General features: G+C 38.8%; 7 protein-coding genes across 10 annotated transcripts; 2 read left to right on the top strand and 5 right to left on the bottom strand.

Moving 5' to 3' along the window:
• Positions 1-5: 5 nt before the first annotated feature.
• On the bottom strand, positions 6-509 carry LOC110230493. Its single transcript, XM_021033692.1, is given in 3 exon segments — positions 6-265; positions 268-336; positions 339-509. Coding segments are annotated over 3 exon segments (279 nt in total). The 5' UTR covers positions 412-509; the 3' UTR covers positions 6-128.
• LOC9318872 (putative DUF21 domain-containing protein At3g13070, chloroplastic) lies at positions 161-4,423 on the top strand. Of its 2 annotated transcripts, none has more exons than XM_002884894.2 (14): positions 161-1,071; positions 1,342-1,439; positions 1,526-1,619; positions 1,774-1,851; positions 2,006-2,109; positions 2,241-2,322; positions 2,399-2,538; positions 2,618-2,696; positions 2,776-2,839; positions 3,018-3,109; positions 3,191-3,256; positions 3,413-3,529; positions 3,723-3,902; positions 3,984-4,423. In XM_002884894.2, exons 1-14 carry the CDS (start codon positions 505-507, stop codon positions 4,203-4,205), a joined length of 1,983 nt encoding a protein of 660 aa, XP_002884940.1. In that variant the 5' UTR covers positions 161-504; the 3' UTR covers positions 4,206-4,423. The 2 variants fall into 2 exon arrangements, with proteins under 2 accessions (XP_002884940.1, XP_020889349.1); XM_021033690.1 differs by having other exon boundaries at positions 485-1,071; positions 3,720-3,902; positions 3,984-4,374.
• LOC9318871 (protein STRUBBELIG-RECEPTOR FAMILY 4) lies at positions 4,409-8,543 on the bottom strand. Its single transcript, XM_021033689.1, has 15 exons — positions 8,104-8,543; positions 7,849-7,981; positions 7,686-7,757; positions 7,517-7,582; positions 7,358-7,429; positions 7,197-7,268; positions 7,052-7,123; positions 6,907-6,975; positions 6,748-6,813; positions 6,062-6,659; positions 5,702-5,973; positions 5,477-5,597; positions 5,258-5,394; positions 5,015-5,171; positions 4,409-4,918 (listed from the first exon to the last, which is right to left on the bottom strand). The coding sequence occupies exons 1-15, from the start codon at positions 8,195-8,197 to the stop codon at positions 4,856-4,858; spliced, it is 2,064 nt and encodes a 687-aa protein (XP_020889348.1). The 5' UTR covers positions 8,198-8,543; the 3' UTR covers positions 4,409-4,855.
• A 160-nt stretch (positions 8,544-8,703) lies between these two features.
• LOC110230492 (stAR-related lipid transfer protein 7, mitochondrial) lies at positions 8,704-11,284 on the bottom strand. The gene is made up of 6 exons (XM_021033691.1): positions 10,823-11,284; positions 10,447-10,594; positions 10,103-10,363; positions 9,782-9,863; positions 9,416-9,612; positions 8,704-9,257 (listed from the first exon to the last, which is right to left on the bottom strand). Exons 1-6 carry the CDS (start codon positions 11,059-11,061, stop codon positions 8,967-8,969), a joined length of 1,218 nt encoding a protein of 405 aa, XP_020889350.1. The 5' UTR covers positions 11,062-11,284; the 3' UTR covers positions 8,704-8,966.
• A 693-nt stretch (positions 11,285-11,977) lies between these two features.
• LOC9321006 lies at positions 11,978-15,739 on the bottom strand. 3 transcript variants are annotated; one of them, XM_021033686.1, is made up of 9 exons: positions 15,693-15,739; positions 15,393-15,436; positions 14,917-14,954; positions 14,649-14,829; positions 14,226-14,302; positions 13,670-14,143; positions 13,011-13,556; positions 12,706-12,918; positions 11,978-12,619 (listed from the first exon to the last, which is right to left on the bottom strand). In XM_021033686.1, the coding sequence occupies exons 2-9, from the start codon at positions 15,430-15,432 to the stop codon at positions 12,278-12,280; spliced, it is 1,911 nt and encodes a 636-aa protein (XP_020889345.1). In that variant the 5' UTR covers positions 15,433-15,436; positions 15,693-15,739; the 3' UTR covers positions 11,978-12,277. The 3 variants fall into 3 exon arrangements, with proteins under 3 accessions (XP_020889345.1, XP_002882804.1, XP_020889344.1); XM_002882758.2 differs by having other exon boundaries at positions 14,649-14,826; XM_021033685.1 differs by having other exon boundaries at positions 15,393-15,462; positions 15,693-15,711.
• A 2,185-nt stretch (positions 15,740-17,924) lies between these two features.
• Positions 17,925-19,300, top strand: LOC9318870 (F-box/kelch-repeat protein At3g13680). Its single transcript, XM_021032827.1, is given in 4 exon segments — positions 17,925-18,078; positions 18,080-18,693; positions 18,696-19,007; positions 19,010-19,300. Coding segments are annotated over 4 exon segments (1,173 nt in total). The 5' UTR covers positions 17,925-18,040; the 3' UTR covers positions 19,219-19,300.
• Positions 19,250-21,837, bottom strand: LOC9321005 (organic cation/carnitine transporter 7). The gene is made up of 5 exons (XM_002882757.2): positions 21,651-21,837; positions 21,145-21,421; positions 20,590-20,827; positions 19,967-20,507; positions 19,250-19,873 (listed from the first exon to the last, which is right to left on the bottom strand). The coding sequence occupies exons 2-5, from the start codon at positions 21,411-21,413 to the stop codon at positions 19,419-19,421; spliced, it is 1,503 nt and encodes a 500-aa protein (XP_002882803.1). The 5' UTR covers positions 21,414-21,421; positions 21,651-21,837; the 3' UTR covers positions 19,250-19,418.
• Positions 21,838-22,610: the final 773 nt, after the last annotated feature.

Below are 22,610 nucleotides of genomic sequence, written 5' to 3'. Positions count from 1 at the left end.
AAGAGCAAACCGGGTTAGTTTATTAAATCAAAGATCACACGGGTCCATGAACAAACCGGGCCGGTTAGTAAGCGCTTTTTTTCCCGTGGTTGCTTGGTTGGTGGATGCCATAAGGGTATTAATGTAATTTAACCATTATCTGCCACTTGCTCACGAGCGACTTTGGTCTGAGAAAAACAATTTTGACGGAGGAAAGGCTGCGCCTTTTTTCTCCGCAACATCACCATTTTCGGCTTTTCGCTGCCGGAGGGGTTTCCCCATTTCAGCAATGAACCCTAGTTCTCATTCTCACACTCTCCATTTCGTTTTCACTAAACAGATAACTATCCTTTTGGTGACCAATTTTAGACGCTTCTGAGCATTTAGAGAGACATTGACTGAGTAAGGAGGAGCCGTCTTATCTTTCTTCATTCTTGAGCTCTTCCCACACGTTACATACCGGAGGAATTCTTGCTTGAGGGTTCTGTTTTTGTTTGCTCTAGGGTTTTCTATTATCAGATTTTTATGACGGGTATGGCACTTGAGTTATCTGTTCTGGGTCGATCTGTCATTGACTCTAAAACCTTAAATTTGAAGAGATATGGTCAAAAATCGAAGCTTTCAGGAAGATTTCTGCCGAGAGCTGAGCTGCACTGCCCTGTGGCGTTGAGTTCTTCTAAAAGCTCCAATTTGAGTTTTAGATTCAGACGAAGTTGTGAATTTAGCTACAGAAGTCGCTTTATGCTGTTTAGCTCCAGTCAATGTCACGAAGGTAGTCAACAAAATTCTGAATCTGGCGAAAAGGAGCTGGAGTCGATTAAGGTTTTGCTGAAACGTGGAATTGTTTTGGGAGCTGTAGTGTGTGGAGTGTTCTTGTATGGATGCCAAAAAGTGTTGGCATCGGCTGGTGTGATGGAAGCAGGCTATGAGGTGTTTGGTCAGAGCGTCGTGTTGTTTAAGAATGCTTTGCCGAAAATTTACCAGGTTCTTAGGGTTCTTAGAGAGCAAGGTCTAATTCTGGCTGCGCTGCTCAGCCTCTCAGCATTCTTCTCTATGGCAGAGACGTCCATTACCACTCTGTGGCCGTGGAAGGTAAAATCAGAGAATTACTTTTGGTTAATTTAGTAGTGCCTATGTTCAAAAAATGTAGCACGCGGTTGAGCTGTTTTGATCTGTATGTTCTCTTTATTGGAAACACAAACTTGATTGTGTGGAACAACGAGATTGATTGGCAAGAATATGTTGTTTAAGTTACAGAGTTTGAAACTTCCATACATTTTTTTTGTCTGGTCTCCAATGTTCTTTCTTTTTTGTATCTGATTGGTTTTGACATTTTGCTGTTTTATGTGCGGCTCATCTCAGGTGCGTGAGTTGGCTGAGAAAGAACCAGAGAATGGTGTATTCAGAATGCTCCGGAGTGATGTTACCAGATTCTTGACGACTATACTTATTGGAACAACGTACTGCTTTTTTCCTAGATACGAATTGTCTTTAGAGGATTGCTTTAAATATTGTCTCTTATCTTAGGTCTTGTGGTTGGTCTTAGTGTTGTGAATATTGCGGCAACTGCCCTGGTCACCGAAGCAGCAACAGCTATATTTGGGGAAGCTGGTGTTAGTGCAGCCACTGGATTGATGACAGTAAGTATAATTGTCTATAACACTTTTTCATACCTGTAAACTTTTAAATCCTTTTGTTTGGTTTAGTACAATGCCTCTTTTGTTTCTGTGTGGCTATTTCTTTTATCAGTATTATTGCTTCCTAAGAATTTGCCATTCTTGATTGACTATATAGGTGGCTATTTTACTCCTGACTGAGATTACTCCAAAAAGTGTTGCTGTCCACAATGCTCAAGAAGTTGCAAGGATTGTGGTAAGTTAAAATTAATTGTCATTGGTTCACTCTAAGCAAACTTTATGTGATCCATTGGCTTTGCTCATTGTGACCCTTCTGATAGGAAATAGTTCAAATCTCATATGTGGGTAGTAAAAGAAAGACATGACTTATGTTGTATGGCTGTGCATAGGTCAGGCCAGTGGCATGGCTTTCCTTAATATTATATCCTGTCGGGAGGATTGTCACATATCTGTCAATGGGAATACTGAAAATTCTTGGTTTGAAAGGACGGAGGTATGCATCAGCCTAGAATTGTTTAATATTTGAATCAGTTTGCTGATCGTCATCTAAGCAAACTAGCCTTTCTCCTTGGTAAAAGTTAGCAGATCCTAGATGTAAATCTCTTGGCCTTTTTTTTTTGTCAGTGAACCATATGTTACTGAAGATGAGTTGAAACTGATGCTAAGAGGTGCAGAATTAAGTGGTGCCATTGAAGAAGAGGAGCAGGTATGATGAGTTTTGTAATATATTAGTTTTATAAATCTGTACCAGACCTATGTTTATGCTACCGATTGCCCTGCAGGATATGATTGAAAATGTGTTGGAGATTAAGGATACCCATGTTCGAGAGGTGATGACTCCTCTTGTTGATGTTGTTGCAATTGACGCCAGCGCCAGTCTAGTCGAGTTCCATAGCATGTGGGTGACCCATCAGTACTCAAGGTAAACAAATTTACAAAGCCTTCTTTCTGAAGCCGTTTTCCTTCGATTATTCATCACGCTCAATTAAATTTCTTCTCAGGGTGCCTGTTTTTGAGCAGCGTATTGATAATATCGTGGGAATTGCATATGCTATGGATCTCCTAGATTATGTTCAGAAGGTTTGACAGTTTCATTTCCTATTTCTTGTTTCCAGTATATCTTAGGGTTTCTTTCTGTTCATTGTGTTTGATTTTGAAGGGTGATCTGCTCGAAAGTACTTCTGTGGGGGACATGGCACATAAACCTGCATACTTCGTCCCTGGTAATTATCAATGTGTTTGCTTTTGGATTTGTTGCCAAACCCCTAGGCATTTGAATGCTTCAGATTTTCTCCATTCAGATTAAATTAGATTGTTGTATTACAGACATTAAACACTTATTCTTCACACTGAATTATTATACAGTGAAGAGATTCTAATGATATATGTTACACTTTGCAGATTCAATGTCTGTTTGGAATCTTCTTAGAGAATTTCGAATAAGAAAGGTTCACATGGCAGTTGTCCTTAATGAATATGGTGGAACGATTGGAGTATGTGCTGCTCTTCTTTTGTGCTTCTTTACTCTACCTTCCACAATTAGCTAATCTCTTTCCTCTAATTTGGTTCTGCAGATAGTAACTCTTGAAGATGTTGTCGAAGAGATTGTTGGTGAAATTTTTGATGAAAATGATTCCAAAGTAAGTGTCCTAGTTTCAACTCTTTCGGAAATTCATTCTAGACCTACATTTAGAGACCTGTTGATATGATTAACCTGTCTTACATAACTTATTTGCACATTAGTAAGGCTCTATTCCATTACTTGATTTCTGGCCTCCATGATTTTGGCTCAATAGGAGGAGATTCAGAAGAAAACAGGGTATATTGTCATGAGAGATGAGGGCATATATGATGTTGATGCTAATACATCGATTGACCAGCTATCTGAAGAACTGAATATGAAAATGCCAGAGGTAATGTAATAATTAGCAGTATCTTCTATACCTCTTTATTACGTCTTCGAGCATTCCTCAGGGTTATCTTTTAACTTTGAAAACAGAACATCTTTAAGGTTACTTGTAGGCAGAAACGATTTTATTTAAGCCCTTGGAACATGCTATGTTCTTTAAAAGTAAAACCCACAATGTTTGTTCATCTGGGAAGCAGGGCATTCAGTACGAGACAGTCTCAGGCTTTGTGTGTGAAGCCTTTGGGTATATCCCAAAAACTGGAGAAAGTGTGAAGGTTGTTCTTGAAAAGGAAAGCTGGGAAGAGGATGGTGACGAGGAGGAAGGGAAACAGGAGAGGCAAGAGCCAAAGGAAAAGAACCAAATCTATAGAGTAGAGGTATTGATTGGCTCATTATCGTATCTGGCACAAAGCATCGTCAATGTTTTGAACTAATCAAGGTCTTTTTTGGGTGTGCAGATACTAGCAGGGAATGCAAGAAAAGTTAGTGCTGTCCGGTTTGAAAGAGTGAACGATATGGATCAAGTGTCGGAGGCAAGGGATGTAAAAAGCATGGTTCCCAAATTCGTAAGGAAATGGAGCAGCGAAGAAGATGATGGGAACTTGTCGAACGACGACCAATCCGAGGATGCTGTCTTAGATGAACATGTACTGGCTGATAATAGCAAGAAACAACAATGACACTGAGACACAGTTTCTTTTTTCTTTATGCTGCAATTTTCAATTCTTCTTTGAAAAGGAAAGAAGTAAGCTCGCAAATACAAGAAGCTTTCTTCTTTAGATTTAATGTAATAATCAGGATGGATAAATTAAGATATTCGTGTTAGGTAATACTATACAAGAAAAAAAATATCATAAACAAATCAGGAGAAATATGAATATAGTACATTTAATTTGTCGATGTATGTTTATGAACAGACGGCTCTGTTTCCGAAAACAGAGCTTTCTGGTTTAATTGTTAATATTCTTACAGTGACGAGAATTTTGGATTTTATATTGCATTTTGATTTGTGTGTTTATAGATGATGGATTGTAAGAGAGGGTGTACTGTGAGACACTACAAGCTTTTTCAACTTTTCTCAATGTGTAAAAGATTAATCTAAATGTTAAGACATGATCTGAAACAAAAACCCAAATAATAGAATCTGTCTCTCTTTTCCTCCACCATCTTTACCACCTATGTATCTCTCTATACAAACCTGAATCCAATAGCTTTTGAGTTCCTACTTGATTTTGATCAGAAGTTTCTCAGGTTTTAGCCTCAATCTCCAAAAGAGTTATTCTTCTTCTTTTAATACCTTTGGCTCATCAAAATGACTTGAGGCACTAGACTACACTAGCCTCTTCAATGCCTCCACCACATTTGACACTGGAGGCCGAAGTCCAGGCTCCGTCTGAAAATAAATTAATAACAATCCACTATCAGAAACCTTGAACTTGAAAACTCTAATGAACATAATAACACAATAGAGAATCAACAATGAGCATACCATTACGCAGATGGAAACTATATCCGCGAAGGCTGATACAGATTCTGGAGCGTAGAGTCCGCACAACGCGGGATCCACCATTTCATCCAGAGTATCCATGTCTTTAAGCTGCGGCTTTGCCCAACGAACTAAAGACTGTTCTGCTTTTGGCCTCTCACTGAAGATTAGAGGCAAGCAAAAACCATTTCAGATACTTATATGATTCTGTATATTATATCAGAGATTTCTGTTTGAGAATGAAACCTGTCATAAGGCGTTCGACCAGTTAGCAGCTCAAGCATCACCACACCAAAGCTGTATACGTCGCTCTTTTGTGTGTAAGCCGAGGGATCTGTGCATTCCGGGGCATTGTATCCTACTCCAAGATTCTGACTTGTGCGCTGCAGTTTCAAGAAATAAGACATTTAAATTGATTTGAAACAACTCTGTATCTCTATAGTACTAGTTTTCAAAGAAGCTCACGTGGTGAAAGTTTGCCAAGCCATAGTCTGAGAGGCGGGGATTTAGCTCATTGTCGAGTAAAATGTTCGATGACTTGATGTTCTTGTGAACTAGCGGAGGCGAACATGTTTCATGAAGGTACCTGACCAAAGAGAGTTTCTTGTCAGAAGCTAAAAAGGAAAATAAAGAAGAGCAGCAAGTAGCTAGTTCGATGATTCTCCTCAAACAAATGGTTTAACTAATTACTCTATAGCTTGAGCAGTTCCAAGAGCGATTCGGATTCTGGTGTTCCAAGTTAATGGTTTGCTGAAATCATCAGACAGGTGAAGAAATCTGTGAAGTGATCCACTTGTGAAATACTCATAAACAAGCATATTCCTTCCTTGTTCTGAACAATAACCCACGAGTTCTGCCATATTCTTGTGGTGAATACTCGAGATACTCGACACTATGTGTGAAAACTCTTCCGGATTTCCTTTTCCTAACAGTGAAGAATCAATCTCTTTGACTGCATATTTCTGTTTTAAAAACGGATAACAAGAAAGAGATCTAAACTAAGTTTCTTGAGAAGAATGAAAAGTGTAATGAAAGAAAAGGAAAACAAACCCTTCCATCTTGAAATTTAGCTTTATAAACACGTCCAATGGTTCCTTCACCAAGAAGGCGATTCGGAGAGAAACAAGACGCGGAATTCTGCAAATCCGTTAGTGAAAACACCTTCACACCGCGTGTATCAGGAGAGTTTTCGGGGGTGGAGGAATGATCAGGGGTTGCAGCCACTTGCGTAGAAGGTATGAGATGAAAAGTAGGAGAGTTCTTGAAACTGACAGAAGAAGTTCTTTTAACAGAAGGCTTTGTTTCAAGTGAAGTATTAGAATCAACTGTCTTCTGGCCTTTGAATTCTTCCATATTATCGAATTGAAGCATCTGAGAGGATTGTGGTGTAAAGAGTGGCTTGTTTCGGTTGGATCCTTTCTCTTCGTCAAAAAAGTGAGAAGAATGATGAGAGTTCTTTCTTCGAGAAAACAATGCAATCACTCCTGCAATTAAAATGAGTCCACCTATACAAGAAACCGCTATTATAACTCCAAGTGTCAGAGCCTTGCTGCTTCCTCCACCGCCTCCCGATGAGTTTCTGTCTATGTGACGGGTTCCGGGAGGTGGTGAAGGAGCTCTTCCGCTTGACCACTTGTTTCCTCCAGTTCTAACCAAGAAATTGAAGAAAACAACATTAATGCTTTTGCTCTTTTTAATTGTGTTTAAGAGAGAATGTGAGAGATTATAAAACTTACTCAAGGTTTCCAATGTTCTTCAACTCGTTTGGGATCCAACCAGTAAATTGATTGTTTGCGACGTTTCTGTCAACACAAGATTCATAAACAACATTAATGAAAGAAAGTTGTTATTTCAAGGATAAGATATGTGATATATATAGCCTGAAAAATACTAACACATCATCAATCTGAGGGAGGTCCCTGAGAGCATTTATAGAGCCTTTGAATTGGTTATCTTGCAAGTGCCTGTTAGTAGATAGGTGAGTAACAGTACAAAGGATTTAGATTTTAGCAACTACTTCGAAGTGCTTTCTTCTCTTACAGTGTTTTAAGGCCTGTTAGATTGGCAAAACTCTGCGGTAGTTTTCCCGTGAGTTGATTGGAAGACAGATCACTGCGAAACATATACTCAATGAAGTTAATGAAATCTTTCCAAAATAGCTGCAAAACAAATGTATGTGGCTTACATTGTTTCAAGTTTTGGAAGCTTTTGAAACATGTCGCTGAGTTCACCATTGAGGTTGTTACGGCCAAGGTTTCTGAGTAGATACAAGAATGGGCATGAAGAAAATGGTGATACGCGGGAAAAGATTATGCGATTGAGTTAAATTAAGTGTCTTTGGCTTACAGGTAACTGAGATCATTCATGAGAGATACCGAGTATGGCACATTACCGTTGAAGTCATTCTCAGAGCCATCTCTGCAATATTTAAGTAAAGCTCAACGCATTGAAATTGTGTACTCATGAACATCATATACTATGGAATCGTAATTCAAAGATACTTACAGATAAGTAAGCTTGTCAGGAAGCTGGTAGGGTAAGTTTCCGTTAAGATTGTTCTTGCTTACATCACTGTTACAATGACAAAACAGAACATGTAGCTAATATCATCAACCTGAATTTGATCAAGAAAGTAGAGAATAAGGAGATGTATTGAGAGTAGACATATTCTCACAGGTAAGTGAGTGATTTCAAGTTTCCAAGCTGGTAACCTAAAGATCCACTGAGTCCACGTCCCGATACTTTTCTACAGAAACAGAAAACGAAAAACAAGAAAATCAGAATCGATGAAGATGCAAACAAACCATTGATCAAGACCGGAGAGGAAGTTAACAAACATTTCAGTAACAGAAGAGCCTTTGCAAGTAATGCCATCCCATGAATCACCACAAGGATCGCCTCCGCTTGAAGACCATCCTTTAAGTTTTGATGGAGAGTTCATGCTCTTATAAGCGTCATTAAGAGCCGATACTACAAAAATCCATAAATGATCAGGCTTCCTAACGTTGAGCCAAAGTGAAATTTTATAACCACCTCTCTGATTTCAAGATCGGATCACAACTTTTTCAAATGATTCAATAAGAACCACTCACCGTCTTGGCTATCGGTTTTTGCAAAAACAACGTAGGTGAAGATTCCGAAACATGCGATGAAGATAAGTATGATCGGCTGCAGATTTAGTGCCATAATTTGACAGTTTTAAGCACAGAAATGAAAATCTGTGAAAGAGCAAAAGCGATGATCCAGAGAGAAACCCAGGGTTGGTTCCGGGTTTCCTTGGGGATGAAGGAAACACACGAAAACCAAAGGAGAGGAAAGAAAGAAGAAGCTAGATAGGTCATGAAAGAAAACTAATTTGGAAATGGTGTGGTAGTAACCAAAAATGGCAAATTCAGTTTCTTCTGTTTTTTTTTTTTGAATGACGTTATTGAGTGAAAAGGCGAATAAATCTGGACGTGTGAATAGAGAAATGTACAGCTAAAAATGAAGGACACACCGAAACATTAGGAGAGAGAGACCATAACTGTGTCCAAGTCCGATCTAACTGCAAAACACTCACATAAACAAGTTTGTTTCAACGTATATTCAATTTCAAGCACACGTGTATGTGAACCATAAAAAAAAAAAAAAAAAACAATTTGCTTCCCGCAGAAAGGGGTGAAATAACATTCAATTGGTCTGGAATTTGGGAATTTGGTCAGAAAAACAAAGGGCTTGTCTGAATAAAATACAAGTTTTTACATTCACATTAACAAAAATATAAAGTCTTCCACGAGACGTATACAAAACTTTGAAGACCCTAGAGCTCATGTGATTAGAGCAATTGCAGAAATATAACTTTTCTATGACAGTATTCACACGTTTAATCACTTCTACAGACAACCCCCTATCACGCAAGCTTAATCTAAGGTTACAAGTAGCAGATGCTTCATCAAAATACAAATCTATGCATGACTTAAATACCAGCGTTTTGGGTTGTTTGACTCAGTGGAGCTCCACGTTTTCTCATCTTCGACAAGAAGTAGGCCAAGGCGACCTTTGCTCCCAAGGCGGAGTGACCACGAGACAGGCAGATTGCACCACCAACTGCACCGCCCAAAAGTAACATACCATTTGCTATCAGCTTCTTTGAAGGCTTTCTCAACAGTTTCTTCCGTTTGGCTCCTTCACCTGTGTGCAGACCACTAGTGGTAGTTCCCGAGAAGTTTGTGATGTCATCTGTCTGACTTTCTAACTCTGATGGAATCTGTGGGATAACACAAGGGTGTGATGCCAAAGAAGGCATATTCAGTTTCAGAAAACCAAATTGAGATTTTACAAACAGATATTGCAGGGCAGAAGCTTTCAAGCACTTGACCAGAGAAATGAACACAGATCAGATTAAAAAACCCACTAACATCTCACCTTCTTCATTAAGCTTACAGCAGATAAAGTGGGCCCTTGGGGTCTATGACTGGTTGCAATGTATTTACGAAGTGCATTTTCCATCTTACAAACGTAACTCCATATGCCTCTAGAGAAAGCAAGCTTTGCCATCTCAACATTTAATCCAGCATCTTCCTGGTGAAACATGTGTATCTCACAAGCGTTCCTACCAGGAACTGCAGCAAGTTTAAGTTATGCATAGACAGTATGGAGCAATGAAAAACCTTATTCACCACTGAAAAATCTCTTATTACAGAGATTTGTGGTATATGTTATTGATGAGACATCAAGAGAAGTTTGAGTTGAAATATGGATGATAAACCTGACATCAAGAGAAACACTTGCCTTTCCTAATTCGCCAACCAGATCTGAAATAACTTACACGTACATACTTCCTCTGTTGCGGCACCATATTGTGGTCACATTCCTGAAAATAACCAAAGAGCTAAAACAATAAGTTAAGAGGCAAAGCCAACAACAGATAAAATATGACATGGTCCAGGTCTGTGTATATCTAGCATATACGAGAAATACTTAACAAATAAAAGAGGAATGCGTAGGTGCAAATGAATGATGTAAAAACAGGTAATTTACAAACCATAGCATTAAAATTTAGATATATGTGCATAATTAGCTTGTTTCAGTGCATAATTTAGTTGATTTTACCTTGATAAAACAGTAAAACTTATCCTTCCCCTCCCACAATTTCCAAGCTAATACATACTCCCTTGGTGTCAACAAGGGGAACTTTTTTATAGTGCGACCAATCTCGATTCCACTATTACTGTCAACCTGCAACTGCTCATGCTCAACGACAGTTTTATCCCATTGTTTCCTGTATTCATTGTCCATGTAGAAGTCCCTCAAAACCTCTGGCGAGCAATCCTCAAACACTGTAGTACTCAAATACTTCATGGGACCACCATCCTACAAGAAACCAAAGAATAAACTCAGTTATCAGAGAAAACAAAATCTTACAAGACACTTGAGGGTTGAAGCTTTGAGATTACTGTTGGTTTGCAGCATTTAGCAGTGTATGAGACGCGAGGGTTGCTTTTCTGAATAACATTTTCCCATATCTGAGCATCCTCACTTGTTTCCTCCAATTTTTCAATCAGACCCTTTAGATCTTCATCAGAAACAAGTGTAGTAGATATTCTGCAAAGCGTATAGTGATCAAGTCTCAGATAATCAAAGAGTAGAATAATAAGATCATAAAGTAGACGATTATAACTGAAAATCATACAAGGCACAAGCATGAACACCAAACAGAACTGAAAGAAACAAAAACTAAAGGAAAAGGAGGCTAAAGTTTATAAATTTACGAAGCAAACAAATTCGGAAAAACAAAAGAAAAGATACAAAATTGAAAGTTTAACCCTTTACCCTGATTGGGAGCTCAGAGATTGAGAAACCGAGACAACAGGGGAAGAAGAAGAAGAAGAAGCATGACTGAAGAATCGGAGTTTTGGGGAAAGGACGAATTGGTAGAGAAGAATGAAGACAAGGGCAAACACGGTGGCCCAGCAATAACAAAAGCCTCCATACCCGTCAGCTCGCCGGAAAAATCTCTCGGAAGAGGAGATAAATTGAGCTAACGTCGATAAGGTATCACCACTATTCATCGAATTCCCAAAATCTCTCTCTGTTTTTCTGAGCAAAACCCTTGGAGATCGGTCCTATCAAATGGCTTTTTAAGACGTTTGTATATTCGCGCGTGGACTAGGACTAGGACTAGTCTGGTTCTTGTTGGCTGAGTGACGAAGGCAACAACGAATCCTCAAGGGTTCGAGATATGACCTGTCCGGGACTTTGGTTTGGGACTCTTCTTATTTGTTTTTCTGGCCCTTTTTGTTGTTTTGTTTTACAATTTAGCCCATTTTATTTTTATTGTTACGATTTGGCCCCAGTAATGCTACTTTTTTTTTTTTTTTTTTTTTTTGAATAACCGCGGGTCTCCCAAAGGCTTTCTAGGCCCAAGGACTAATTCCACGAGGCTGGCAATTCCCCTATGTAATGCTACTTTTAAATCATCTTTACATAAGGTTTACAAAAAAAAAACATTAGTAAGTAGATCAGATCTATCTATTCAGATCTAGAAATATGGCAAATTAGACTAAGGAATTACATAGACACACGTTTGTTAAATATATGAAACATTTGTTTCTCTCACAAATGGATAATATCAAATACAAGTGATCCCTTAGCCACATTATGTTAGTGATTCATAACATCTCACAAATCTGAATCTGTTTTGCTTGCAGAAAGGGTCACGAATATATTGACATGCTATGAGTATGAACCACACAATTCAGTCTCCCTTTTGATGACAATTCATTAAAGAATAATATGGATAAGGCATTGGCATTGTGTGGAGAAATTTGTGTAGAAAACCTTCACAATCAGACTCCCAAAACTAAGATATGTGTAGAAAAAAAACACAAGGAAACAAAATTTGAAGATGTGGAAAGCTGAGAGCTTTGAATTTGATTGATGGGTGTAATCTGCATTTTTATTTTAGAAAAGAAAAACTGCCTGCAAAGATAAATGAGGCCAACTTTACAAGAGCAACATTATATTGTATTTCATACATTATCTTCTTCATCTTCTTTTTCTATCAACCCAGAAGAGTGAGGGTATTATAGAACATTGAAAAGAGGGAAATGAATCAAATTTGGCTAAATACCCCGGAAGCAGAAAAGGGCAAAAAGAGGCTTGCTTTACACAAAAACCAGACCCGGTCAGACGTAAAATTTCATTTGAATACCTTCTTAGAACAAACAAAAGATCATATTATGGAATTTGAAAACATAGTCTTTGCTAATTGATGTCTTTTACTTACTAGTTGGATTGACCAGAAGAGACTGCTGCTGTTGTTGTAATTGTATCTGGAGGTGAACTGGCCTTGCCTGCTTCTTTGCTGCCTTCGTCCAAGCGGACAACTTGCGCAAAACTCTTGGACATGTTCTTCATGAAGTCTGTGGGCAATGCAACAGAAGCAGGTTTATGTTCATTTTCTCCTGCTACTACTCCTGCAGATGGCAAGCTTGGCTGTCTTCTTGCCTTCCGGTCCTGTATAATTTTCTCCCTCTCTTCATAAAACCCGAAATCATCCAAGATTGACGTTTCAGCATCGTAGTTCTTGAAGATCTTTAGCATCTCGATGCCCTGTTCCAGTTTTACCTGTAGTTTTTGGTTGTGGTTATGGTGTGGTTTAAAAGAGGTTTCTTATGGACAAGAAAGCTTGAGAGGTGAAAATTGCTACTTACTTCTTGGGTATCTCGACTATTAGTCACAGGCTTATTGTCATTGTTTTCCAATATAATGTGGCGGAACTGACTGTTTGGAACATCTTTGATAATGTGCCACTTCACTGGGAACTGTCCACTCCATTTGTCCTGTTGCCAGTAATCAACGCTCTTCTCAAAATCAACAGGTCCAACCATCTCCGCTACACCACAGAATTGGGAACTCGCATTTACCTGAAATTACAAACCCGTAAGCAATCTGCAGAGAGAATAAGAAAACTGAAATAAAACTAGTTTTTTCACTTGATCCAGGATTACACTCGTACCGAGAACAGAAGAAACAGTGGACACGGTTCTTTCTCATCCTTGGCCTCACGATAAGCAGCGTCAAGCTTTTTGTTTCCATTAGGGGTGCTAGCCCATACATTGTATTTGATGCTTTTGTGAACATTGTCTTCACTGTAAGACTTGATGATGAACAACTTGGCGTTATTGTAGTCGGTGACAAAGTCCGCGTTGTTGGATTCCTCGTGTTCCTTTGCACTGCCTTTGTTATTTTTCTTAGAATCAGCAGCAGAATCAAGCTCCTCTGAGACCTGAGTCTTAGGCTTTGAAGCCCTTGGTCCTCGATTTTGCTCATTGAGGATATCAAATGTACCATTATAACCACCACCCAAAGATGGATCACTAACCCTTCCACGCCCTCGACTGTTGTCAACCCCAATCCAGCCGTGGTTTCCCATACCCACATTAGAAATTAGTCTACTTCCATAGTTAGAACCCTGGCCACGACCACCACTATGCATATAACCTCTGTTATAAGAGTTCGAACCAGATCCAAAACCGTAAAACGATCTCTGTCGCTGTGACCCCTGGACAAGTTAAAGAACAGAATCCACTTTTAGCATATAATCCAATATGCAACCATGAATAGAAGAAAGCTATCCATGTGTTGGATAAGAGTAGCTAAGAAAAGTGAACAAACCATGGGAATGTTCTGGCCATATGATCCAAATGAGCCGAGTGGCTGAGGAGATAAAGCCGGAGAAATAGAAGAAGAATGTCTGTGCATATCAGAAGGCTTGGACCAATCTGACCATATTCCCCCGTCAAAACCTTGCTGCCATTCAGGAAAACCAAGGTTTGGCTGGTTTCCATTAAAAGGTCCAATGGGATGAGGATGGTAGGACGGGCGTGGTCCGATGTTATCACCTTGTTGGTCAACACCGACAAGGCTGGTGAGCTCGGGCTGAGTTGGAGAAGTAATATATTGCATGCTAGGAGGAACTACCTGCTGGTAATACGGTGATGCCCCCGAAAACGGAAATTGCTGAGGCGAATACAACTGCCCCTCAGAAGGCAAGGGACTTGCTGCAGGGGAATATGGCCCATACGGCATTTGAGGGTTGTATCCATATCCCGTTTGGTAGACCAGAGAAGCATTCTCATTGAAGCCAACCTGATGTTATCAGAGAAAGAATATAAACAATTTGGAAAGTTTCAAAAAAGAAATCCCAAAAGAGATGGTAAGGTGTACACACAGGAGATGTGATGTCCAATCCTTCAACATTGACATACGAGGAATATTCGTCCCATTCGCCTGTGGGGTTTTCATAACCTGGGTCCCCAACATAGAAAGTAATTCGGATTAGCTTCTAACAACTCCTACGCAGTTCAAGAACTAGAGAAGTAATTCATGGGTAGAGGAAGGCTTATGCTTTCCCTTTAGATGGCCACTAGTATTACACTAAAACAACCACAATAATATGAAACATCGAAACCAATACAAAAACTCCAAACTATCTGACCTCAAATGATACGGTGTAATTGGAGATCTACAATTATACTTTTGATTGCCACTAGTATTATACTTAAACCTCCATAAGAATGAAACATCTAAACTCCATGACCTCAGAAATCTGATCAGAGAAGCCAAACAAATAATACATGAATCACAAGCCAACCTCTATAGTAAAAGCCTTGCGCTTGAGGAGAGAGGATGCTGCTAGGTAAGTGTCCAGCAAAATCACCGGCTAAACCATAAGGTCCAGTTAGTGGAGCAACTTTTGCTGGATGAACTACAACTGCAGCTTCCTGGGAGGACTTAAAAGAAGCTGATGTCTCGTTGTTTACCGGGACATTCTGCTAATAAAAAAAAAGGATTCAAAGAGTTATAATTTTTTCTCTATGAATCTTCAGTTCAATGGAGATATAACCAGTCAGATGAACTACCTGCTCCTTCATGATGTCCAAACTAGCAGGTTGCTCCTCTGTATTCATGCATAACCGGTAAACTCAAATAAGTCGGTGGGAATCATTCATGAACAAGATCAAGATCGGCAAAAACAAAAGTAGATCCTAATGCAAAATTTGAACTTAAGGAACACAAAAATCAAAGAGCATGAATCCCAGATCTTAGCAAAAGGAGATCGAATTCTCCTAACTTTACTCTTCCAATTCAATTATACTCTAGTAACAGTGGATTCACTACTAAAAATTTCAAAAGCAAAACTCGTAATTCTAAATCCAAATCGAAATCAACGAGCCCTAACACATCAAAAACATGAATCACGGGATTCGACACCAAACCCACTAAGAAGAATTGAAAAAAAAAGGAAAGGCAGAGATCAAACGTAAAGGAATCAAATTTAGACCAGAATCTGAAACAGTATAGGATAATTGAAAGATGGGTCAGTGAGTGACGTTACCTGAAGTAAGATCTGAGGTGTGTGATTGAGTCGTTGCCATGAATCTGATCGAGAGGTCAAGAATAAGGATCTGATTCAAAACCAAAGAAAAAAAAAAACTGGAAAAACAGAATCTTTATGTGTAGGGAAGGACAGAGGATCTTTCCATATATGTATGTGTAAATTACGTATCAATAAACCAATACGTAGAAGATTATTACAGTAAAAATATTTACGAGTTTGTGTTTTTATTTTGTTTTTTACGAACGAAGAAGAACTTTGTTGCCATTAATGATGCAAGCAAAGTGAAAGAAAGCTTACCTTATTTAATGTTGTTTGTTGTTGTCTTTAAAGCGCAAAGTTTTTTAGAGACTCTTTGTGGGAAAAATGGAAATTACGATGATCTCTTCCTTTCTTTCTTTTTTCTGTTTTTTTTTTTGCCTTTTTCTTTGTTACATTGGGAATTGATGAGATTGTTCCCTTGGAGACTCCGAGAATCTTTTTTCTTCTTTTTCTATTCATTATTAATAAATAATTATAGATTTTTTTTCTTTGTCATCTAGAATTTTATTAAAATTATCAAAATGAAATACCTGAAGATTACAAACATATGCCCGCGGAAAATAAGATATCCTCAGAAATTAAAACCCTATGAAAGGAAAACAAACGATTGATACTACAAAGGCCAAAGAAATACAAAGATAGAAAAAGGAAACAACAAGTAAAACAGTCAGAGAATCAAAAGCCCGAAAAACTGGAGACATATCAAGCCAAGCAAAGCAACTCATCAGCAAGAGATCCTTTGATAGTACATATCAAAGATGCCCCCGGCCAACCAACGATAATCAAACCTCCTCTAGAATAGCCAAACTACCTAAAAGTAACGGAACTCCTATGCTAATCTACATAATTCGGCAAGAAAGAACACACATAGTTCCACACACGTTCTTCCGGATACGGCGATGTCGTAAACAAGGCGACAAGTAACACCTAAATAGAAGCAAGACCATAGGACTAGATCTCGATCAGACCTGAAATGCAGAGACGAGGAGCGAACCAAACTGGGTAACACCAATCTCGAAGGATCAAGAGCGGCAAGAGATCGAACCAGAGTGAACCAAAGAAATCTCCCACCAAACATGAATAAACTTGCACGCCTAACAATTACCATCAACGAACAGTCTCTTCTCATCACACAAAATAAAGAAAACCCTACCTTCTATCAAAAACAGGCATACACAAAAAGATAAGTAATCATCTAGACCCAGAAAGACACTACCTGTTCTATATCCCAGACCGTAGGGAAAGATGAAAAGGCCGATCAACTTAAGCTCTGAAACTGTCACGGCCACACTGAAAACAAACTAAGGCGAATCAATCTAGCCCTACCAAACGGAGAAGAGAAACAAACCAGTAAGTCTGCAAACCAGATCAGGGGACAATAAAAGTAATTACCTCAATATAATATAAAATTATTATTCGTTTTTTTCTGTTTTTTTAGAGACTCCATAAAAAAAAACTATAAATACATGGATCCACTGACCAAAGAATATTTTAATCCGTTTATAGACTCATCAATTTACATTTATGCCGTCCAGAGTGCAAGCTGATGAAATGCCGTCCAGAGTGCAAGAAGAGTTATCATGTTGTCAAGACTGGTAATTTTCCGTTTCATTGTCTGGCTAACCTCTTTTATTGTGTGGAATGACTGTTGTTGTAGAGGTTTCATGTTGTCCTTGGCTTCAGTATGGAACGTGTGCAGATAATGATATGTATTGCCTCTTTTGTTTCTATAGGGAGACTTTGCATTGAGGTGACTCCGTCTTCCAAGACTACTCTCTTGCCAGATGAGCTGTGTATGAGATGTGGTATCTGCGTGAAAGTATTTTATACAGTAAAACCTCTATAAATCATTAATGATATTAGAAAAACACATCGCCAGTTCTTACAACTTTACTTCTATCTCTGAAAAATGCAGAAATTAAAATAAATACTTTTGGTTTTATATTTTCAATGCAGATTTTTTGAATAAAAATCCATTTCTAACCCTATTTTTTTAATTTTTAAATAAGAAGATAAGTTTGTTTAGTGTATTAAGGTATACTAAAACTTTTAATGGTTTTCTTAATATGTGTGAAAAACTGTTGAATGACTCTTTCTCAAATAGAGGAATTACATGTCGTCATAATTGTCAAATTTATAGAATTTTGATACCTCCCCTTTATGTATGACAGACCGTTATAAAGCCACGACATGTTGACTATATAAAAAAACTTGTTCAAGGCAATCTTGGGAAGATGCTTGAGAAGCTAGGCGAGAGAGGAATGTTGGGGCAGATTTGTGCTGATCTGGATTTGGACCCAGTCCTGGACCATAGAGCAAAAGATTTCTTTAGTAGAGAGCTGCAGAGGTTTGTGATTGCGACCGTTTTTCTAAAGAAGTTTGGGATATACATTTTTGATGAACCATGTAGCTTCCTTGATGTGAGGCAAAAACTCAAAGCTGCTCATGTTATAAGCTCGCTTCTCGGGCCTGACAGGTTTGTTTCTATCTTCTTCTGAATGAATCTACCGTTTTGTTTCTCACTAAACACTCATAATCTCTTTAAGTTATACGCTCATTCCTAATTTTTATTTTTTTCATTGTAGCCGTTTGTGAAACTTGGAAGAATGACAACAATGTCTGATCTTCCAAGAGATTTGGTAGAGGATACTCTCTAGGGTTCCATTGACATCTTTGAATGCAGTGCGATCAACTTGCAAAACGTGGAACGCTTTATCCAAAACTCTGGTTTTTGGTAAAGCAGCAGCAGTAAAGAAGCAGCTTTTTATGGGATTCATTATGATGGATTATAGGGTTTGCTCTATGAAATTCCATCTCCAAAACGAGGGGGGAGACTTGGTTGTTCCATGTATAAAGCAAGTAGGTATACTTAACCAAGTTGAGATATCTAAAGTCCTTCAATGTGACGGCTTATTGCTATGCGTCACTAAGGATATCTCAAGTCTTGTGGTATGGAATCCCTATTTGGGGCAAACTAGGTGGATCCAACCCCGAAACAATTTCGAAGAGTTAGACAATTATGCTCTCGGATATGACAAGAACCGTAATCACAAAATCTTGAGGGTTTTCTGTGTTTCAGAAAGCGGACTCGGAGTTTTTGGTTATGAAATCTACAGTTTGAGCTCTAATTCATGGAAGGTTTTTGATGCCACTCCCGACTGGGATATACACTTTTTTGAACCCGTCGTGTCTTTGAAAGGAAATACTTATTTCTTGGCTCAAACGAAAACAAGAGGTAGAAGGGACATTCTACTCCCTTTTGATTTGGACAGCCGCTGCCTATGCCGTTTGAATCCTATAAAACAGATAGTTTTGTGTCTTTATCTTGTGTCAGAGAAGAGCATCTTGCCGTATTACATCAAGGCTGGAAATTTAGTGACACAATGGAGCTTATTCACACATTGGAGATTTGGGTTACGAATAAGATTGATCTCGGTTCAGTGTCGTGGACAAGGTTTTTGACATCGACCTCTGGTTGTCGCGTTCATCCTCTAGGTGGGAGTTTCTTCATTGACGAGGAGAAGAAAGTTGCTGTGGTTTTCGACGTAGACGCCCAATATTATGAGGTTAAGACAACCAAACAGCCAACATAATTGGACAAGATGGATACTTCAAATCTCTGAATATCGGAGAGGCTCCGAATCTCGGAAAACTTGACATGTTTGGAGAAATAATTCCCAAATATTGTCGCCCACTTGTGTGCTCTTCTTATGTTCCAAGCTTAGCGCACCTGCAAATCAACCAACCTCCTCTCACAAGGAAAGAAGTCGATGATTATTATTGATCAGTTCCATTTTCAATATATATTTGAATCATACTATTTAAAAAATGTATCGTATTAGGAGACTTTGATTTACAAAGTTACAAGTTTGATATATCATATTACTAATATGTGAATACCTCTATTTGTAATCACTCTGTTTTTTGTTTTCTTTCCTTCAACAACTAAAGTACTAAACAACTACAATGGTCAGAATAATTGTGCTATACAGAAGCTGAAGGTGGTTCTTTGGACGCCGAGATACTATCTGTCAGGTCACGACCACTTGTCTCGAAAGGGAAGAGACAAACACAAATTCCTGAGACAAGAATCACAACCTCAAACAGAAGAACAGCAATCGTCTGATGACATCCGTGAACTAATCCAACGGCCACTAGTGGACACAAGATTCCTCCGATTCGTCCTACCGAGCTCGCCACTCCTACTCCGGTTGTTCTCACTGCCGTTGGATATATCTCCGGAGCATATATGTAAACCACTGTGAAAGCCGCAGAGATGCAGATACGGCCACCAAAGAGAAGAGCAGTGGTTATGAATGGAGATTGATGAGATAACAGAGGGAGAAGGAATATGCAACAAGTGAATAACATTGATGCCATTGAAACTTTTCGTCCAAGTCTATCCACCATTGCTGCTGATATCAGTAGACCTGGAAACTCTGAGGACGCCACAGATCAAGAAACAAGGATTAGACTTTTCTTTAATTGGTTACAACTGATTTGGATTTCTTGTAACAGAAATATTGATGTACCTGCAAAACTGGCGATGAAAACGTCTTTGTAGTTAACATCGTTTGAATTTCCCAACTGTTTCTCGGTTGGATAGCAGCGGTTATGGGAATTGTTCAGCTCAGTGGTGAGAAGGACAACGCCATAATAAGCAAACGCATTTCCAAAGAACACAATCCATAGTAGCAAAGTCCGCTTGATTAGCGTTGGAGATAGAAGAGCTAGTAACGAGAAAGCTGGTTCCTTATCAGCTTTTAGTACAATCTTGGACACAGCAACAGCTTCTCCAATTTCTCCAGGCTTGAGAAGATGAGTGTTTTCTGTTGGAAGGTTTTTATTGTCTTCCAGCTCGGTCTCCAATTCTGAACTGAGAACACCCGGAGGTAGTTGGGTTCCGTTCATTCTCGCAATCTTCTCTAATATGGAAAGAGCTTCAGCTTTCCGGCCTTGTAGGATTAAGTACCGAGGAGACTCGGATGTCCACCTATAGAAGAGAAGAAGCAACGATGAAGGTACAGAAGAGAGTGCAAGTAACCACCTCCAACCCAGACTTGGCATGACCACCTGCAAAAGATTTTCATGGTGATGTGAAAAGCTAGCGACCAAATTATACTGGCAAATAAGCAAAGAAAGACATGAGTTGTACCCAAGCAAGGGAAGCCTCGAATATGGTTCCAACGGTCCAGAAAGCTGAGAAAACAACCATCCAAGTCCCTCGGCTTGGTGCAGGTATGAATTCAAGATACCAAGAAGCAAGAACAGGACCTCCTCCCAACCCAAGACCAACCAAACAGCGAAGAATGATCAACCACATGTAGTTTGGTGAAAAGGCGCTCAAGAAACCAGCTATAAAAGTCACCACCGCAGTTATGATAAATCCTTTCCTGAGGAAGACAATGCACAAACATCAAATCAAATGAAGCCACAATGCGTTATAAACAGAAGAATATGACCCAAACGAAGTCCATTTTAACATTGATTGATGACCCATTGACAAGATACACAGAAATAAAATGAACGAAGGATGGTCATAAGCTAAACAGTTTGAAATTCAGCATTATACAACGTCAGAGATCATTCAATTCAAGACTCATAAGAATATGAACAAACGGAATGATTCAGCGCTTGTTCAGACAATCCCCTTTCTACTAGAGGTACCAAGAAACTTATATCAGACACAAAAAGTATCAGATTACGTTACCTGCGGCCATGTTTGTCAGAAACAATGCCCCAAGAGTAAGCTCCAATGAGCATACCAGCAAAAACGACACTGGTAATTAAGCTTTCCTCTCGTGCAGAGAGATTCCAGAGCGATTGAACAGCAGGTCCTACGAAAGAGAGAAGCATCATCTCCATGGCCTCTGCAACCCAACCCATTCCAGCGTAAGCAAGGACGTAAAGTTGGAACTTGCCAAATCCCATCGCCACAAGAGCTTTATCCACCGTGAATCTTGACTTCCCATCTGCCATTTCAAAATCTGGCAAAACAAAAAACAAAATAAAAAAAAGTGTCAACCTTTCATCAAGATTCGAGAACCCATCATCGTGTTCCAGAAATTCCAACAAAGGACAAAATTGAAGTAATCCCAATTAAATCCTAAAACCATTAACAAGGAAATCCTAATCAAGATTCGCGGATCATGGTAAGCAATTACTGGGTATGGATCAAAAGTCATGAAATTGGCAAAAGGAAATAGAAAATCTAACCTCAAGGACGTTGAAGTTGAAGCAAATGCAGATCCTCTCCTCCACGGTTTCAGGAGAATGAAAATACAATTGTCAGAGAATTCACAAAGTCAACGCCATTAATCGACGGAAAAAATGGAGGTCACTGGTACATGAGGAAAAACATGTGAAAATCAAAATTCAATCTCTTTGGTCTTTCTTTGTGCGTACGCTGCTGAGCCAAGCTTTTTGACGCGCGTTCAAGTCTCCGTTGAATCGTTGATGATTCTCTTGACCGGGCTTTTTGTATTTGGGCCTTTTTCTCAATGGCCCAAATATATAAGCTTTTTAGAAGGTCCATTTTATTTTTGTCTCATAAAATGTGTGAACAAATTTTGTCAAGAAAAAAAGTGAAGAATCATTTAAAAGCTCAATAATTGATCAATGAGGGGACCCAACAACATTTGAACAAGTCGAAAACAAACATAGGACAACAATGGCCGCCTTTTGTGGGACTCTATAGATAGATTGAGCCTTGAGGAGGTATTGGCAAAATGCAAACTGAGAATTAATTTATCAACCTTTAGTGAAATATATACGGGACACATTTATTCTTAATTTCTTATATATATATAAGTATGATGAGATTCGACATTCAGAGAAGATATACAGGGAAAAGGAAGTGACTGAAGATATTACAATAACCCAACAGCCACTTATTACTTAGGAACAGTTTTGAATTATGATATGTACGTTTGCCAAAAATAAATATAAATTATGCAAGAATGGAGACATTCTACCACTTGATACCTCAAACTTGGAAGAGCCCAACTATTTTGAAGATAATAATAATCAGGTAAAAAGCATTTGCTGAGCTCATTCTCTATGATGAGGCATTAAATTAACATTATCTTAATTATGTGGTAAAAAGACTAAAGACAAGAAAAAAAGTGGATCGATTTATCTGTGTGGCTAAGGTTTTAGATATGATGATGATGACCC

This window comes from Arabidopsis lyrata, assembly GCF_000004255.2.
Source record: "Arabidopsis lyrata subsp. lyrata unplaced genomic scaffold ARALYscaffold_3, whole genome shotgun sequence".
NCBI lineage: Eukaryota > Viridiplantae > Streptophyta > Magnoliopsida > Brassicales > Brassicaceae > Arabidopsis > Arabidopsis lyrata.
The sequence above is the reverse complement of the archived record's forward strand: the minus strand, read 5'-3'. Positions and strand labels throughout refer to the sequence as shown.

What these genes read in the sequence shown, in the direction of transcription:
- LOC9318872 (XM_021033690.1), top strand. Translation starts at nt 505, where the DNA reads ATGACGGGTATGGCACTTGAGTTATCTGTTCTGGGTCGATCTGTCATT. An exon ending in GTGACCCATCAGTACTCAAG is followed by an intron (nt 2,539 to 2,617) that starts GTAAACAAATTT and finishes ATTTCTTCTCAG; the next exon opens with GGTGCCTGTTTTTGAGCAGC. An exon ending in ACCAAATCTATAGAGTAGAG is followed by an intron (nt 3,903 to 3,983) that starts GTATTGATTGGC and finishes TTGGGTGTGCAG; the next exon opens with ATACTAGCAGGGAATGCAAG.
- LOC9318871 (XM_021033689.1), bottom strand. Translation starts at nt 8,197, where the DNA reads ATGGCACTAAATCTGCAGCCGATCATACTTATCTTCATCGCATGTTTC. An exon ending in CCTGACAAGCTTACTTATCT is followed by an intron (nt 7,430 to 7,516) that starts GTAAGTATCTTT and finishes TAAATATTGCAG; the next exon opens with AGATGGCTCTGAGAATGACT. An exon ending in GCTTGGCAAACTTTCACCAC is followed by an intron (nt 5,395 to 5,476) that starts GTGAGCTTCTTT and finishes TTGAAACTGCAG; the next exon opens with CGCACAAGTCAGAATCTTGG.
- LOC110230492 (XM_021033691.1), bottom strand. Translation starts at nt 11,061, where the DNA reads ATGAATAGTGGTGATACCTTATCGACGTTAGCTCAATTTATCTCCTCT. An exon ending in CTAAATGCTGCAAACCAACA is followed by an intron (nt 10,364 to 10,446) that starts GTAATCTCAAAG and finishes GGTTTCTTGTAG; the next exon opens with GATGGTGGTCCCATGAAGTA. An exon ending in CTGTAAGCTTAATGAAGAAG is followed by an intron (nt 9,258 to 9,415) that starts GTGAGATGTTAG and finishes GTTATCCCACAG; the next exon opens with ATTCCATCAGAGTTAGAAAG.
- LOC9321006 (XM_021033686.1), bottom strand. Translation starts at nt 15,432, where the DNA reads ATGGCAACGACTCAATCACACACCTCAGATCTTACTTCAG. An exon ending in TGGACATCATGAAGGAGCAG is followed by an intron (nt 14,830 to 14,916) that starts GTAGTTCATCTG and finishes TTTTTTTATTAG; the next exon opens with CAGAATGTCCCGGTAAACAA. An exon ending in GATTGGACATCACATCTCCT is followed by an intron (nt 14,144 to 14,225) that starts GTGTGTACACCT and finishes TGATAACATCAG; the next exon opens with GTTGGCTTCAATGAGAATGC.
- LOC9321005 (XM_002882757.2), bottom strand. Translation starts at nt 21,413, where the DNA reads ATGGCAGATGGGAAGTCAAGATTCACGGTGGATAAAGCTCTTGTGGCG. An exon ending in TCGAGGCTTCCCTTGCTTGG is followed by an intron (nt 20,508 to 20,589) that starts GTACAACTCATG and finishes AATCTTTTGCAG; the next exon opens with GTGGTCATGCCAAGTCTGGG. An exon ending in TTTCATCGCCAGTTTTGCAG is followed by an intron (nt 19,874 to 19,966) that starts GTACATCAATAT and finishes TGGCGTCCTCAG; the next exon opens with AGTTTCCAGGTCTACTGATA.